This window comes from Galeopterus variegatus, unplaced genomic scaffold (genome assembly GCF_000696425.1).
Source record: "Galeopterus variegatus unplaced genomic scaffold, G_variegatus-3.0.2 Scaffold2774, whole genome shotgun sequence".
NCBI classification, from domain to species: Eukaryota; Metazoa; Chordata; class Mammalia; order Dermoptera; family Cynocephalidae; genus Galeopterus; species Galeopterus variegatus.
In genome coordinates, this window is record NW_007728885.1 from 46,690 (window position 1) to 58,687 (window position 11,998).

General features: G+C 38.6%; 1 protein-coding gene across 1 annotated transcript in view; it reads right to left on the reverse strand.

The window, feature by feature from the left end:
- Window positions 1-4,292, reverse strand: part of CLEC5A (C-type lectin domain family 5, member A) — a 9,324-nt gene extending 5,032 nt beyond the window's left edge. Inside the window, exons 1-4 of the mRNA XM_008582962.1 lie at window positions 4,159-4,292; window positions 3,407-3,504; window positions 1,353-1,421; window positions 901-1,037 (exon numbers count right to left, since the gene is read on the reverse strand). Of these exons, the coding sequence (XP_008581184.1) occupies window positions 901-1,037; window positions 1,353-1,421; window positions 3,407-3,485 (285 nt within the window). The 5' untranslated portion in view covers window positions 3,486-3,504; window positions 4,159-4,292. The remainder of the gene's footprint in view (window positions 1-900; window positions 1,038-1,352; window positions 1,422-3,406; window positions 3,505-4,158) is intronic.
- Between the last annotated feature and the right edge of the window lie 7,706 nt (window positions 4,293-11,998).

The following is an 11,998-nucleotide window of genomic DNA, read 5'->3' on the forward strand; positions in this document are numbered from 1 at the left end:
TCAGCCAGTGAGTGGGAACCGGTCTCCACATGGGATCTGAACCCTCGGCGGGAGCGCTGCCTTGCTCCCAAGCGGCGCACTCTCCAGTGCGCCACTGGGCTGGCCCCATAGGAGGACTTTTTAAGGAGGCATGAAGGAACAGAGGGGAGAGAGACAAGAACTGTATATATAGCACGGTGCCTAGCACTCAGCAAATGCTTAAGATTTGAAGGAGAGGCAACTATAAGCTAAAATAAATTATGGTCTAAAATTGATTAGAGTACAGGTTTTGGAGTCAGAGAGATCTGAATTCAATCCCATGTTCTGTCATTAGGTGTATGACTGTGGTCAAATTACTTTTCTGTGCCCTAGTTCCCTCAGTTATGAAATACGGATAATAATGCATCCTTAGGGTTGTTACAAAGTAAAAGGAGATAATAAATAAAGCTTTCTTCATAGTGTTATCTATTTTTATTATCATTATTACAAACTTCAAACCTAATTCTATGACCTGATTCTTTTTTTCTCAAATTACTAATTTTTAAAAATTTGCATTTTACTTATTTACTATGCAGACTGGGATGATATATTAATAGCCCACATCTATGATGTATGCTGTAGTTTTTAAACAGCTTTTATACATGTCAACTCATGTGGTCATTCCCTGCACTTTAAATGTCTTGGCCTGTCCTTGTGATACCAGTCCGTGTAGTTCAGATGAACCTGCAGAACATGCCCTGCTACTGCTGAGAAAAGTCTCCCAACCCGAGGTTCAGAGCAAGGAGCTTGAACTTCCCAGCCAGCCATCTCTCCTTTCCTTACTTCCACCCCACCCCCGCTGCACCAAAGTACCCCAGCATCTCCAGCCACTGGGGCTGGTGTAGGGTGGGCTGCTTTACTGCAGCATTCCAATGCTCTCACCAGTTTCTGTGGTGTGTTGACAATTGCCAGAGTGGATCCTTCCTTTTTGCAAGAGTCCCTGCCTTCATTCCAAGATAATTCAGAGGTGGACAAGAAGAAACATCTTCCTTGATGAAAATCCCAGCCAGTGGGGCAGACTGAAGAGATCCAAAAAAAAGGGAGTATAAGGTTAGTAATCTGAGGTGTGAACCCTGGAATCCATTCGTAAAATGGTGGGACATGGGTTTCTTTATAACGATTATATTGATACAATTGATCCTCAATTCAGTAAGAAATTCCACCCAGTCCAGTCTGTTTCCCTGTCAATAACATAAAGGGAATAAACTAGAAGGTGTTTAGGGCCCTTTTAAGTGAACAAAGTTCCATAAGAAGAGAGGCAGTGGGGAAAATCTCTAAGAATTCAACCCCTGAGAACCTAGGGGTGGAGAGGAGGTTGGATCCATGCACTTCACCTGTTCCATAGCTCCTCGTGGGCATTAAGTTGTTGGGACTTAAGGAACTGCTCCCAAAAATCTGCGAGACTGAAATGAAAAGAAAACCTGAAGGTTACTGCACAATGAATAAAACACACAAACAACAGAATATGGACTGTGACTATTGTCTTTGGAAGGTGGAATGACAAGGGGATCTTGGACCCTCTGAGCTAGAATTTTCACATATTTTCTTTCTTTGAACCTTCCATCTAACTACTACCATTATTTCTCATGCCTGACATCTGAAGTCCTATTTCATGACTTTTTTTTTTTTTTGGTGTGGCCATGGGTGTGAAATGCTGAGAGAAAGGGCTGGAAAAAGGAAAAGTAATGGAGGAATTTAGTATCAGAGAGAAGCACTCTCAGTCTTCTCTTCTATAGGCCTTTGACAGTGTCATCCCTAAAGAGCTGTTTGGATCACTTCCACTGCAGGCCCCACACAGCAGCTTTGCTCTTCTCCCTATTTCTGGTGTCCTAAAGCCTGCGTGAAGGCTCGTAGTCCTGGGCAGCTCTTGGACTCATTTCTCATCAGCTTTATCAGCTCTAAGGATGGTGGCTAATTTGAACAAGTTTCAGGACCAAGAGGTATTGGCACAAAAGGAAGCAGGTGATCATTCCAGAGGTTTTCTATAAGCAGAGAAGGGTTCATTTATTTCTATAAGTACAAATAAGGGAATTCATAGGCGCAGAAAGAGAAATACCAGATGTTCTCACTTATTTGTGGGAGCTAAAAATAAATAAATAAATACACAAATTGGGGCGGGGGGACGAGGAAGAAGACACAACAATCACAATTCCTTGAACTTGTTAAGACAAATGAACAGATATGATGTTGATGGGGGGAGGGGGGAGAGGGGGGGAGGGAGGAATTGGTAAAGGGACAAGAAAATCAACTACATTGTATATTGATAAAATAAAATAAAATTTACAAAAAAAGAACAAAGAAGCTGGATGGTGAAGAGGAGATTACCTTCCTGCACATTACCTGTTTTGTAGCTCCCTGTGGGGGTGAAGCCATAATTATTTTTGCCAAAAATCTGTGGGACTGCAAAGAAAATCAGTTGTTGGCTCAGCCCCAAATGTGGCTGCACAGTAAATATAACAAACAGGTATCACCCCAGGCACTGTGACTGTTCATGGGGAATACTCAGCTCTCTGGCTCAGGTCAGTGGAGATGTGTACGTGTTTTTTTCTGTGAATATGTTCACTTATTCCTATTCATATCTGTTTCCTGCTCTCTTAAGCAACAGGAATTGCACCTTCAGATTGAGTCACAAGCAAGACATCTCTTACCCAACTGCTGCCTCCTACTTACATTTCCTTCCTTGTTTATTTTTCCTACTGGCTTCTGGGGCTGGAGAAGATTCTACTTGATGAACTGCAGTAAAATCCTTTGATATGAGACTTCTTTTACTAAGCATTTGGGTGAACTAATTTATATGCACATAGAGAGAAATTTTCTCTCTCAGTTAAATCCTGTTCCTTTATAATTCAGTTCTTACCACAGCTTTATCATTGGGTTGAACTGGAGCTGTATTTTCAAATTTTAGCAACAATAACAAGCACTGCCAAATACTTCAGCTCAGATTAGCCAATTAATACTCTAGTAGCAAAAGCTTTGTGTGGGTTTTTTTTTTTTTTTTTTTTTTTTTTTGTGACTGGTAAGGGGATTACAACCCTTGGCTTGGTGTCGCCCACACTGCACTCAGCCAGTGAACGCACCGGCCATATCCTATATAGGATCCGAACCCGCAGCGGGAGCGCCGCTGTGCTCCCAGTGCCGCACTCTCCTGAGTGAGCCACGGGGTCGGCCCTGGGGTTTTGACTACAAGACAATGGTCAGTTCTACGTTTCCAAGGCAGAGCAAGAACCTGGCCCATTGTGTGTGTTAGGGAGCTAGAAGGACATTGTTAAGTTGTCCTCAGATGAAAAGACTTGGGCACGTACCCTTTACACTCAACCAACATTCTGAAAGGAGAGTCAAAGAGCAAGACAGTATGCAGGTTGGGGTAAGAGGTAGCTCAGATACTCACAATACAGCAGAAAAAAGGTCATTCCAATAACTTTAAGCACCACTACGATCAGCCCAGAGATTATCATATGCCAGTTCATGATGACGAGATTCGGAGGCCTGTGGGGGTTAAAATATAATGCCATCAGAATTTGGGGACAAGGTTGCTTTTTACCAGGACACATCCTGTCTTTTGCTTGCCAATAACTTTAAGCACCACTACGATCAGCCCAGAGATTATCATATGCCAGTTCATGATGACAAGATTCGGAGGCCTGTGGGGGTTAAAATATAATGCCATCAGAATTTGGGGACAAGGCTGCTTTTTACCAGGACACATCCTGTCTTTTGCTTACAGCACCCATGGGAGGCTTGGAAGACAGGCATGCCAGTGACAGGTATAAGGAGAGGACCCAGCACATGCCCAGATCACAGACAGGACCTTGTGCTGTTGAGAGCCTTTCAACTTGACATGCTGCCTCTCCCTCACCCATCCCTTAGCTCTGGGCCTCAGCTCTGTCCCCATATGTGGCCTTCTAAATTCCGTCTAATAAGTAGATCCTCTCCTGCATTTCAAGAGCCCTTAGCCTTGAAATGACCCTTGCTCCCAAAGACCTTAATTTGTGGTCTTGTCCATCATGACCTCAGTTGTCAGAACATTCAATGTGCAATATGCCAGGGGTAGGTGACAGAGAGAACAGACATTCTTTAAGGTCATGGCATTGGGGAGAAAAGCCAACAGTCTGCACAGAGAGGACAGACAGACAAACTAACCTGCTCTCTTTCCCTGGAAGGCTGGGCTGGCTTGCAGAGGGGGCTCTTTCCGATAGCCTAATGCCCAGTGCAGTGGGCAAGGGCTCTGTCTCCTGAAAATATGTTCCTTCTGCTCAGACAATGTCTTTCCTTCTTCACACGGTCTCTCTGTCTTGGCAGCATCACTTCCTGTTCAGTGTTTTTGGCAAAGGGAGCAGGAGGGGCCAAGAGGGGAAGGGAGTCTCTAGCCTTGGTAAGAGGAAGGTTCCCGCCAGGGGAGTTCTGACACAGGGGAACATTTTTAGGAGAATTTGAAAAACAAAATACCTCAACACAGACTCACTCTTCCTCTGTGTCTGAATCCTCTTGAAATACAGTGCGAAGAAAATGTAGTAAAATGTTAACAAATAAGAAATCCGGGTAAAAATTATCTGAAAATTAATTGTACTTTTTAAAAAACAACATTTCTGTAAGTCTGAGATGATGTCAAAATAAAAATGTTAAGAAATCCAGCTGAAGTCACGGATACCAGTGAGCAGGGTCCTCATGTGTCCCATTTGGTCTATTCACTGCCAGCTCTTCTCAGTCCCCTTTATCACGGACTTCTCCTCTCTGACCCCCCCGGCTCACCTTCCAGACCATATGGTGACAATTTGTATTACTTGGGCATGGAGCTCTGCTGGACACAAGGAGCAGGGAGGGGGTGAATGACACTCAAGTCTTATTGTCAAGGAATTTTTACTCCATATTAAATTTGGAGTTTTTCTTTTATTGTTCTTCCCTGCTATAAAAGCTCCATGTGGTCATTACAAAAAAATGTCTAGAAAATATTGATGAGGAAAATTGATTAAAAAAGTCTGTAAGTTTGCACGTTTATCTCAGGATGTATTCTTTCAAGGTGGGTAGATAGATAAACAGATAGATAGATGAGAGATACTGGCTCACTGAGAAAAATGGGACCATATTGTACATATTGTTTTGTAATCTATACATTATATTTTAAACTAACACTGTGTTATAGATATCTTTCCATGTCAATATGTATTATTTAATATATGTGTTGTATGCAGGTATAAGAGTATATAATTTATTTATTCAGGTGTAAAAGTATGTGATTTATTTAACAATTTGGACAACTGTGAATCTTTTAGTAAAGTGTAGTGGATAAGAACAAAGTATTTAAAATTAGTCCTGGAATTGATTCTTGGATCTGTCATTCATTAGTTGAATGTCCTTGACTAAGTTACTTAGTCTCTTTAAACGTCCATTTCTTCATCTGTTAATAGGAATAATTATAGCAAATGCCACATGGGATTGTTGTGAGAAATAAGCAATATAATGATTATAATTTTAATAGCATGATATCTGGCATCTTGAATGTAAATTCTTAGTATTCTAGTTATTTTCTAATAAACCCAATGGATAATGAACACCCAAATGCATGCATCTTTGTACATATTCCTAATAATTTCCTTGGGCTAAGTTTCCAGAGATGTAAGTGCTAGATCAAAGGACATGCACATTCTGAAGGCTTTGAAACACTAAAGTTGCATTTTATTTTACTTGGATTCACAACCCATGTTGCACTCCACACATGGAGTAAACACCATTCATTAGAGATAAACAAAAGATACACAGAGATTTAAAATGTACTATCTTTCATTGACTCTGAGACTTTTTTTCACTTAATAACACCTCTGAATTTACGATATATCCCAGTCAATGACACTAGAGCATTGTGCAATATTTTAATTGGCAGATTTTAATTTTTCTCCCATAGTGATATATAAAATAATGGTGTGTCTTATAATTGATACCATCTCAGATTCTGTGAAATATAATAATAAGAGAATACACAAATTTAAGCCATTACAATTTTAAATGTACACGAAATAAATAGATACAAATATAATGTACCAAAATTGATTAAGAAAGAGAAGATCTGAAGAGCCTAAAAATTGGCTCTAAGATTTTGGAAAAGTTGTAAAGCATAAACTTCAAGAAAATGTTGTTTGAAAGTGGCCATTTCTGTATTAATGGCTACCAGAGGCTGAGAGGGGAGAGTGGGCGAGGGGGAGGAAAAGTGGTGGACTAATGGGTGGGTGCAAAACTATGCTTTCTACCCTAAGTGAATCTTTGTGTACTATATGTGTGTATTGAATATGGGGTAAAGTACTCCACAAATATGTACCTCACAAATATGTGCAAGTAAATGTTAAAATAAAATAATTTTTTTTAAAAAGATAAAATTTGAAATCACTTTTGAGAAACAATATTCCTCGGTTTTAGAAAACCTTTTGAATTGGCCAGATACACAATTGTAAAGGTAAGACCTACAAATTTTGTGGTGGTGGCTGGTACAAGTGGTGAATTAACTGCTATGAAAGCACATCAAGTTACAAGTTTCATCATTTTGTCTGGTGATGGATTTTAAATACAATTCTGCCAAAGTTAGATCTCAGAGAATTTTCCTCCCATTTTTGAGTGAAGAAATACTTTTCTTTATGTTTTTATGGTGCTGTGGCCTATAAACCAGTGGTTTGCAAACTCAGATGCCTGTAAGTGCTTTAAAAATAATGTAATGGGTGAAATCAAGCACATATTAAAAAAAATCTGTCAGAATTATATAAAAGTTTATTTTTGTTGAACTGGGCACGTAAGACAAACATGTATGATATTAAAGATAATATATTAAATTCATTGAAAATACAAGTTGATAATAAGAAATGTCTAATTATTCAATTATATTTTAATAATCTATGTATTAATTTCATAATTCTAATTTATTTAAAACTAAAAATCTAATACTTTTTCATTGTAGATTATAATTTCTGGTTAATATTGGTCATGGTAGTGTGAAGTACAAAAATTTAGCCTTTAATCCTTTAAATAGGAGCAATATTTAATTGCATTCAACTTTATAAAGAAAATAGTTGTTTCAAATATAAGTTCTTCTAAATATAGATAGAATATTTGCCCAGTAATTTTAAAGTCACAGAATATATGTTAGAAATTAATCTTTCATTTTATAATCTTATAAATTTATTTCATATAATCTGTCTCATTTCTTTTTTTTTTTCCTTTTTTTTGTCTTTTTTTGTGTCTGGCAATGGATCGCAACCCTCAGTGTCGTGCCCGTACCGGACCGGGGACCGGCAATGGGATCGCAACCCTCGGTGTTGCGCCCGCACTTCGCTCAGCCAGTGAGTGGGAACCGGTCTGTATGTGGGATCCGAACGCTCGGCGGGAGCGCCACCGCGCTCCCAAGCGGCGCACTGTAGCAGTGCACCACCGGGCCGGCCCATCTGTCTCATTTCTAAAGACTACTTTTGGCATAGGAAGTAGACTAGATTATTTATTGTTAAATACGCATTCTAAAATCATACTTTTCCTAGGAATGAGAGATTCTAATTTCACAATTGTGTGTCTACATATGAATGCCCTGATGCAGAAATGGTCAAAGTGCTTAGGTGATGTGTAATGTCAATAAAAACAGGGCCAAATCTATGATATAATCTTTTAAAAAGATTGTAATATTTCAGGTGAGCAAAAAAAAATATAAAGAATAATATAATAACAATAAGCACCTATCTCTTAACCTAAGAATGGAAACATCACAAAATGACTGAATCTCCTTTTGCACTACTCTTCCTCCAGCTGTAACCATGCTCCTGAATTTGTGTTTATAGTTCTTATACACTTCTTCATACTTTCTCACACACTTATGTAACCCTATATAATATGTGGTGGTGTTTTGTAGGTATTTAAGCACTACAACAATGGTATCATACTGGATGAATTTCCCTAAAACTTCCTCTTTTCATTCAACAATGTTTGTGAGGTCATCCATATTCATTATCACTGCTGTGTAGCACACCATTGCATATATATATATATATATATATATATATATATAGTATATTACAATTTATTTATCCTTTTATTTCCTAATAGATATTCTGGTGTTTCAATTTAGTCAGTGTTGGAGCAGAGATTTGCAGTTATCAGGCATTGTGACTCCAGAATCCTCATGCTTAACCACTGATTACACTACCTCAAATTGAATTGTCTCTCTGAAAGTTCATATCCTAAAAGCAAAAAGTAGCAGGAAAAACATTTGTATGTGATATTCAAAGTCATTGTTCTATGATCCAAATGGAAAATAAAAGATGCAAAATAATGCAGTGGTAATCCACAAGTCTACACCAGCTGGACTCTGTGTATAAACAATTCCATCATGTGTTTAGAGGCCTTTAGAGGCACTCAAATACCATCTCCCCTAGGAAGGCTAATAAATCATTTCGATAATCAGTTTGAGGTTGGAGTGTCTGGGCTGCCCCTGGAAATCCTTAAAGTTTATAGATGGATGATTAGATTTCTCGTGTGTCCCTTGAGACCGGGCACGCGTTTGCATGCTTCCACTTATGGTTTCTACTACCTCTCAGCTCAAACCCGAGGACCTGAACTGTGTCTGAAATTCAGGAGATGCTAGCCCTCAGCAAAACAGTGAAGTTGATACACTTTGTTTGAGACCGGGCACGCGTTTGCATGCTTCCACTTATGGTTTCTACTACCTCTCAGCTCAAACTCGAGGACCTGAACTGTGTCTGAAATTCAGGAGATGCTAGCCCTCAGCAAAACAGTGAAGTTGATACACTTTGTCATCACCACTTCTTTTTCAGTTTCTCCTACCTCTGCTATTAGCATGGAGACCCCTCAGGTACACACAGCATATTCGCTGAATGATTAGAAAAAATGATCTGGGATGAGAGGGATTTGGGGCATTCCCCCAACATAATTACAAAGCTGGTTGTGTATATTTAGGGCCTCCTTTGTACAGAAAGCTCAGAGTTGACTCCTACATCAGTTCATCTCCCCTCCCCCGCAACCTTCTTTAAAATCACACCACCTTCTCAGACAATGTTTAAGTGAATAGCACATTAATTAAATAAACAAACCTTTATTTAAGTGTAATTATAAACACATCAAGTTAAATATGTCTTGCAGACAAAATGGATCAACAAGAACAAAACATACTAAAATAGAGGCTCTAACAATGATCCACTCCCTGGATCTTTTGTTATTGTTTGTCTTTTTTTGGTTACTGAAATTAATCCTCCATTATTTAGATTCCCCATGGAGTCTTAGTCAGGCCATTCTAAGAATGATGCATTTTTTTCCTGGTCCACAGCTACACGTTCATTCCTACCCTATGTGTCTGCTCATGGACTTACTTGTTGCATTTATGTAATTTTGTACCTCTCGTGTCATAGGTATTTTGGTTGTAAGTGTCAGAATTTTGAACAAATTTAGGTGAAAGTGGTGTGTGTTGTATCACTGAATATGACAAAGGGTTGTACAATGCAACCCATGCAGGGCAGGGATATAGCTGGACCTCTGGAACATCAGGAATCAAATAAAACCAGGTTTTTGCCAGATCCACCTCTTGTCTCTGCTCATTTCTGCTTGTAATAGGAAATATGGCAAGGAACATAATCATGGGAGCTGCTGCATTTCATGTCTTACAAATTTTTCTTGGATCAAGTTAGAAAAATCCCATGGATGGATGTTGATGGGCCTGGAATGGATCTCAAATATGGTAAAGGACAGAGTCATGGAAATCCTCCTGGTTGGAGTACAGGGAGGAGCAGATATGTCTATTAGTGGAGGTGGTTTTAGTTACCAGAAAGGAGGTGCTGGGAAGCCCCCCCCAAAAAAGGAGGGGGTCATTCCAGCCATCCTCATACCTCTTGCCCACTTGCTCCTCCCAGAACTTTATGGCCACCAACCTTGCCACCATTTTTCTTGTACGTTTATAACCAGCTCAAAACTTACATTTTCCAGGCTGGCCTCTCTTCTGAAGACCACAAGTCTGTTTCTAGTTCTAAGCTCTAATCTGAATTTTAGTTCTTCATTTTCAAAACTTTGGCTGGTATTTTCCAACTAGATGACATGATGTCAATCCAGTTATAATAAGTCCCAAACTATACTACCATTTCTTCCAAACTCAAAGCTACTTCCTCCCTCAACTTCTGTATTTTTGTTAATGATTACATCACATCACAACTCCACACTGAAATCCCTCTTGATTTTTCCTTCTCTGTCAACCACTGTATCAAGACACTAAGTTGATCGTGTTTTTCCGAAGCTTTCTCACATCCGTTCCCACTTCCCCCATTCTCACTAACCTCATCCTGGGCCAAATCTCCACTTATTGCAATTGGAGTGCAAGTGGCTTACACCGAGTGCCTCCTCCTCTTGAAATCAATCCTACACAACGCTGTCTTTAAAAAACCTTTATAAAATCATCATAAAATCACTGCTGTGATCATGCCACTCCTTATTTAAAGTTCTGTGATGACCACTAACATGAAAAAGCGTCAACTTGAGCTTGGCTCTGTAATCTGACTTTAACTCACTGTGTAGTGAGCAGAAGCAGGTTTGTACTACAAGAAATGTTAAAGAAATATTTTCTGGCAGCAGGGAAATGACCCAAAATAAAAATCTTTATCTACAGGAAGGACTGAAGAATACCAGAAATGGTTAGTATGTGGGCAGATAAGCAATTATCTTTCTTTCCTTCTCTTAGTTTCTATTTAAAGTAAATAACTTTAGTTGACTATTTAAAGTAAAAATCATATGTGGGATCTAAAAAAGTTGAACTCATAGAAATAGAGAATAGAATGGTGGTTAGCAGGGGCTGTGGCGGTGGGAGGGGAGGTGGGTGGATGGGTTGGCCAAGGGATACAAAATTTCAGTTAAAGAAGGAAGAAATAAGTTCAAGAGGTCTAATTTACGACATGGTGACTAATATCAATTTGTTGTATTCTTGAAAATTGCTAAGAGAGTAGATTTTTAAGTGTTAATTAGCTTAATTTAGCCATTCTACCACATATACATATTTCAAAACATGTTGTACATGATAAATGCATACAATTTTTATTTGCCAAATAAATAAATAAATGAAGCAAAAACCATAACATTGTATCATGGAGTTTACAATGAGGTATATGTAAAATATATGACAAAAAGAGCATAAAGGCTGAGGACTGGTGGTCAATAAAACTATACTTTTGCAAGATAATTGTGTAAAATATTAACTCTAAGTAGAATATGATAAGAATTAATACTGTAATCCTAGAGCAACCACCAAAAATTTAATGAAAAGAGGTATACTTAAAACATCAATAGAAGATTTAAAAAGGAATATGAAAAACAGAAAAAAAAAAAGGCAGGAAAGAAGAAATAGAAAAAAAACAAATGGGCAGAGGGAAAAAATTCATTTTTTATGAATACAAAATGGTAGATGTTAAATCCAACCATTTCAAAATTACAGAGTGTAAATGAACTACAATCTAAGGACTCAGAAAAAAAAAAAGGCAGGAAAGAAGAAATAGAAAAAAAACAAATGGGCAGAGGGAAAAAAATTCATTTTTTATGAATACAAAATGGTAGATGTTAAATCCAACCATTTCAAAATTACAGAGTGTAAATGAACTACAATCTAAGGACTGCAACTGATAGACTAGATAAAAATAATAAAGTTCTTCCCTTAAGAGACTTTTTTTTTTTTTTTTGGAGATGTCTGACACCTTTATCTTAAAGAAGAGTTGACGTAGTACAGAGAGGTGTGGGCCTGTCTGAAGTTACATGGTTTCTAAGTTCAGAACCCAAAGTGAACATAGGTGGCCTGTCTCTACAAGCTGTGCTTTCCCAATGTACTGGCCCCTTTTCTTTTCCTTCTTTCCTTCTTTCCTTCTTTCCTTCTTTCCTTCTTTCCTTCCTTCCTTCCTTCCTTCCTTCCTTCCTTCCTTCCTTCCTTCCTTCCTTCCTTCCTTCCTTCCTTCCTTCCTTCCTTCCT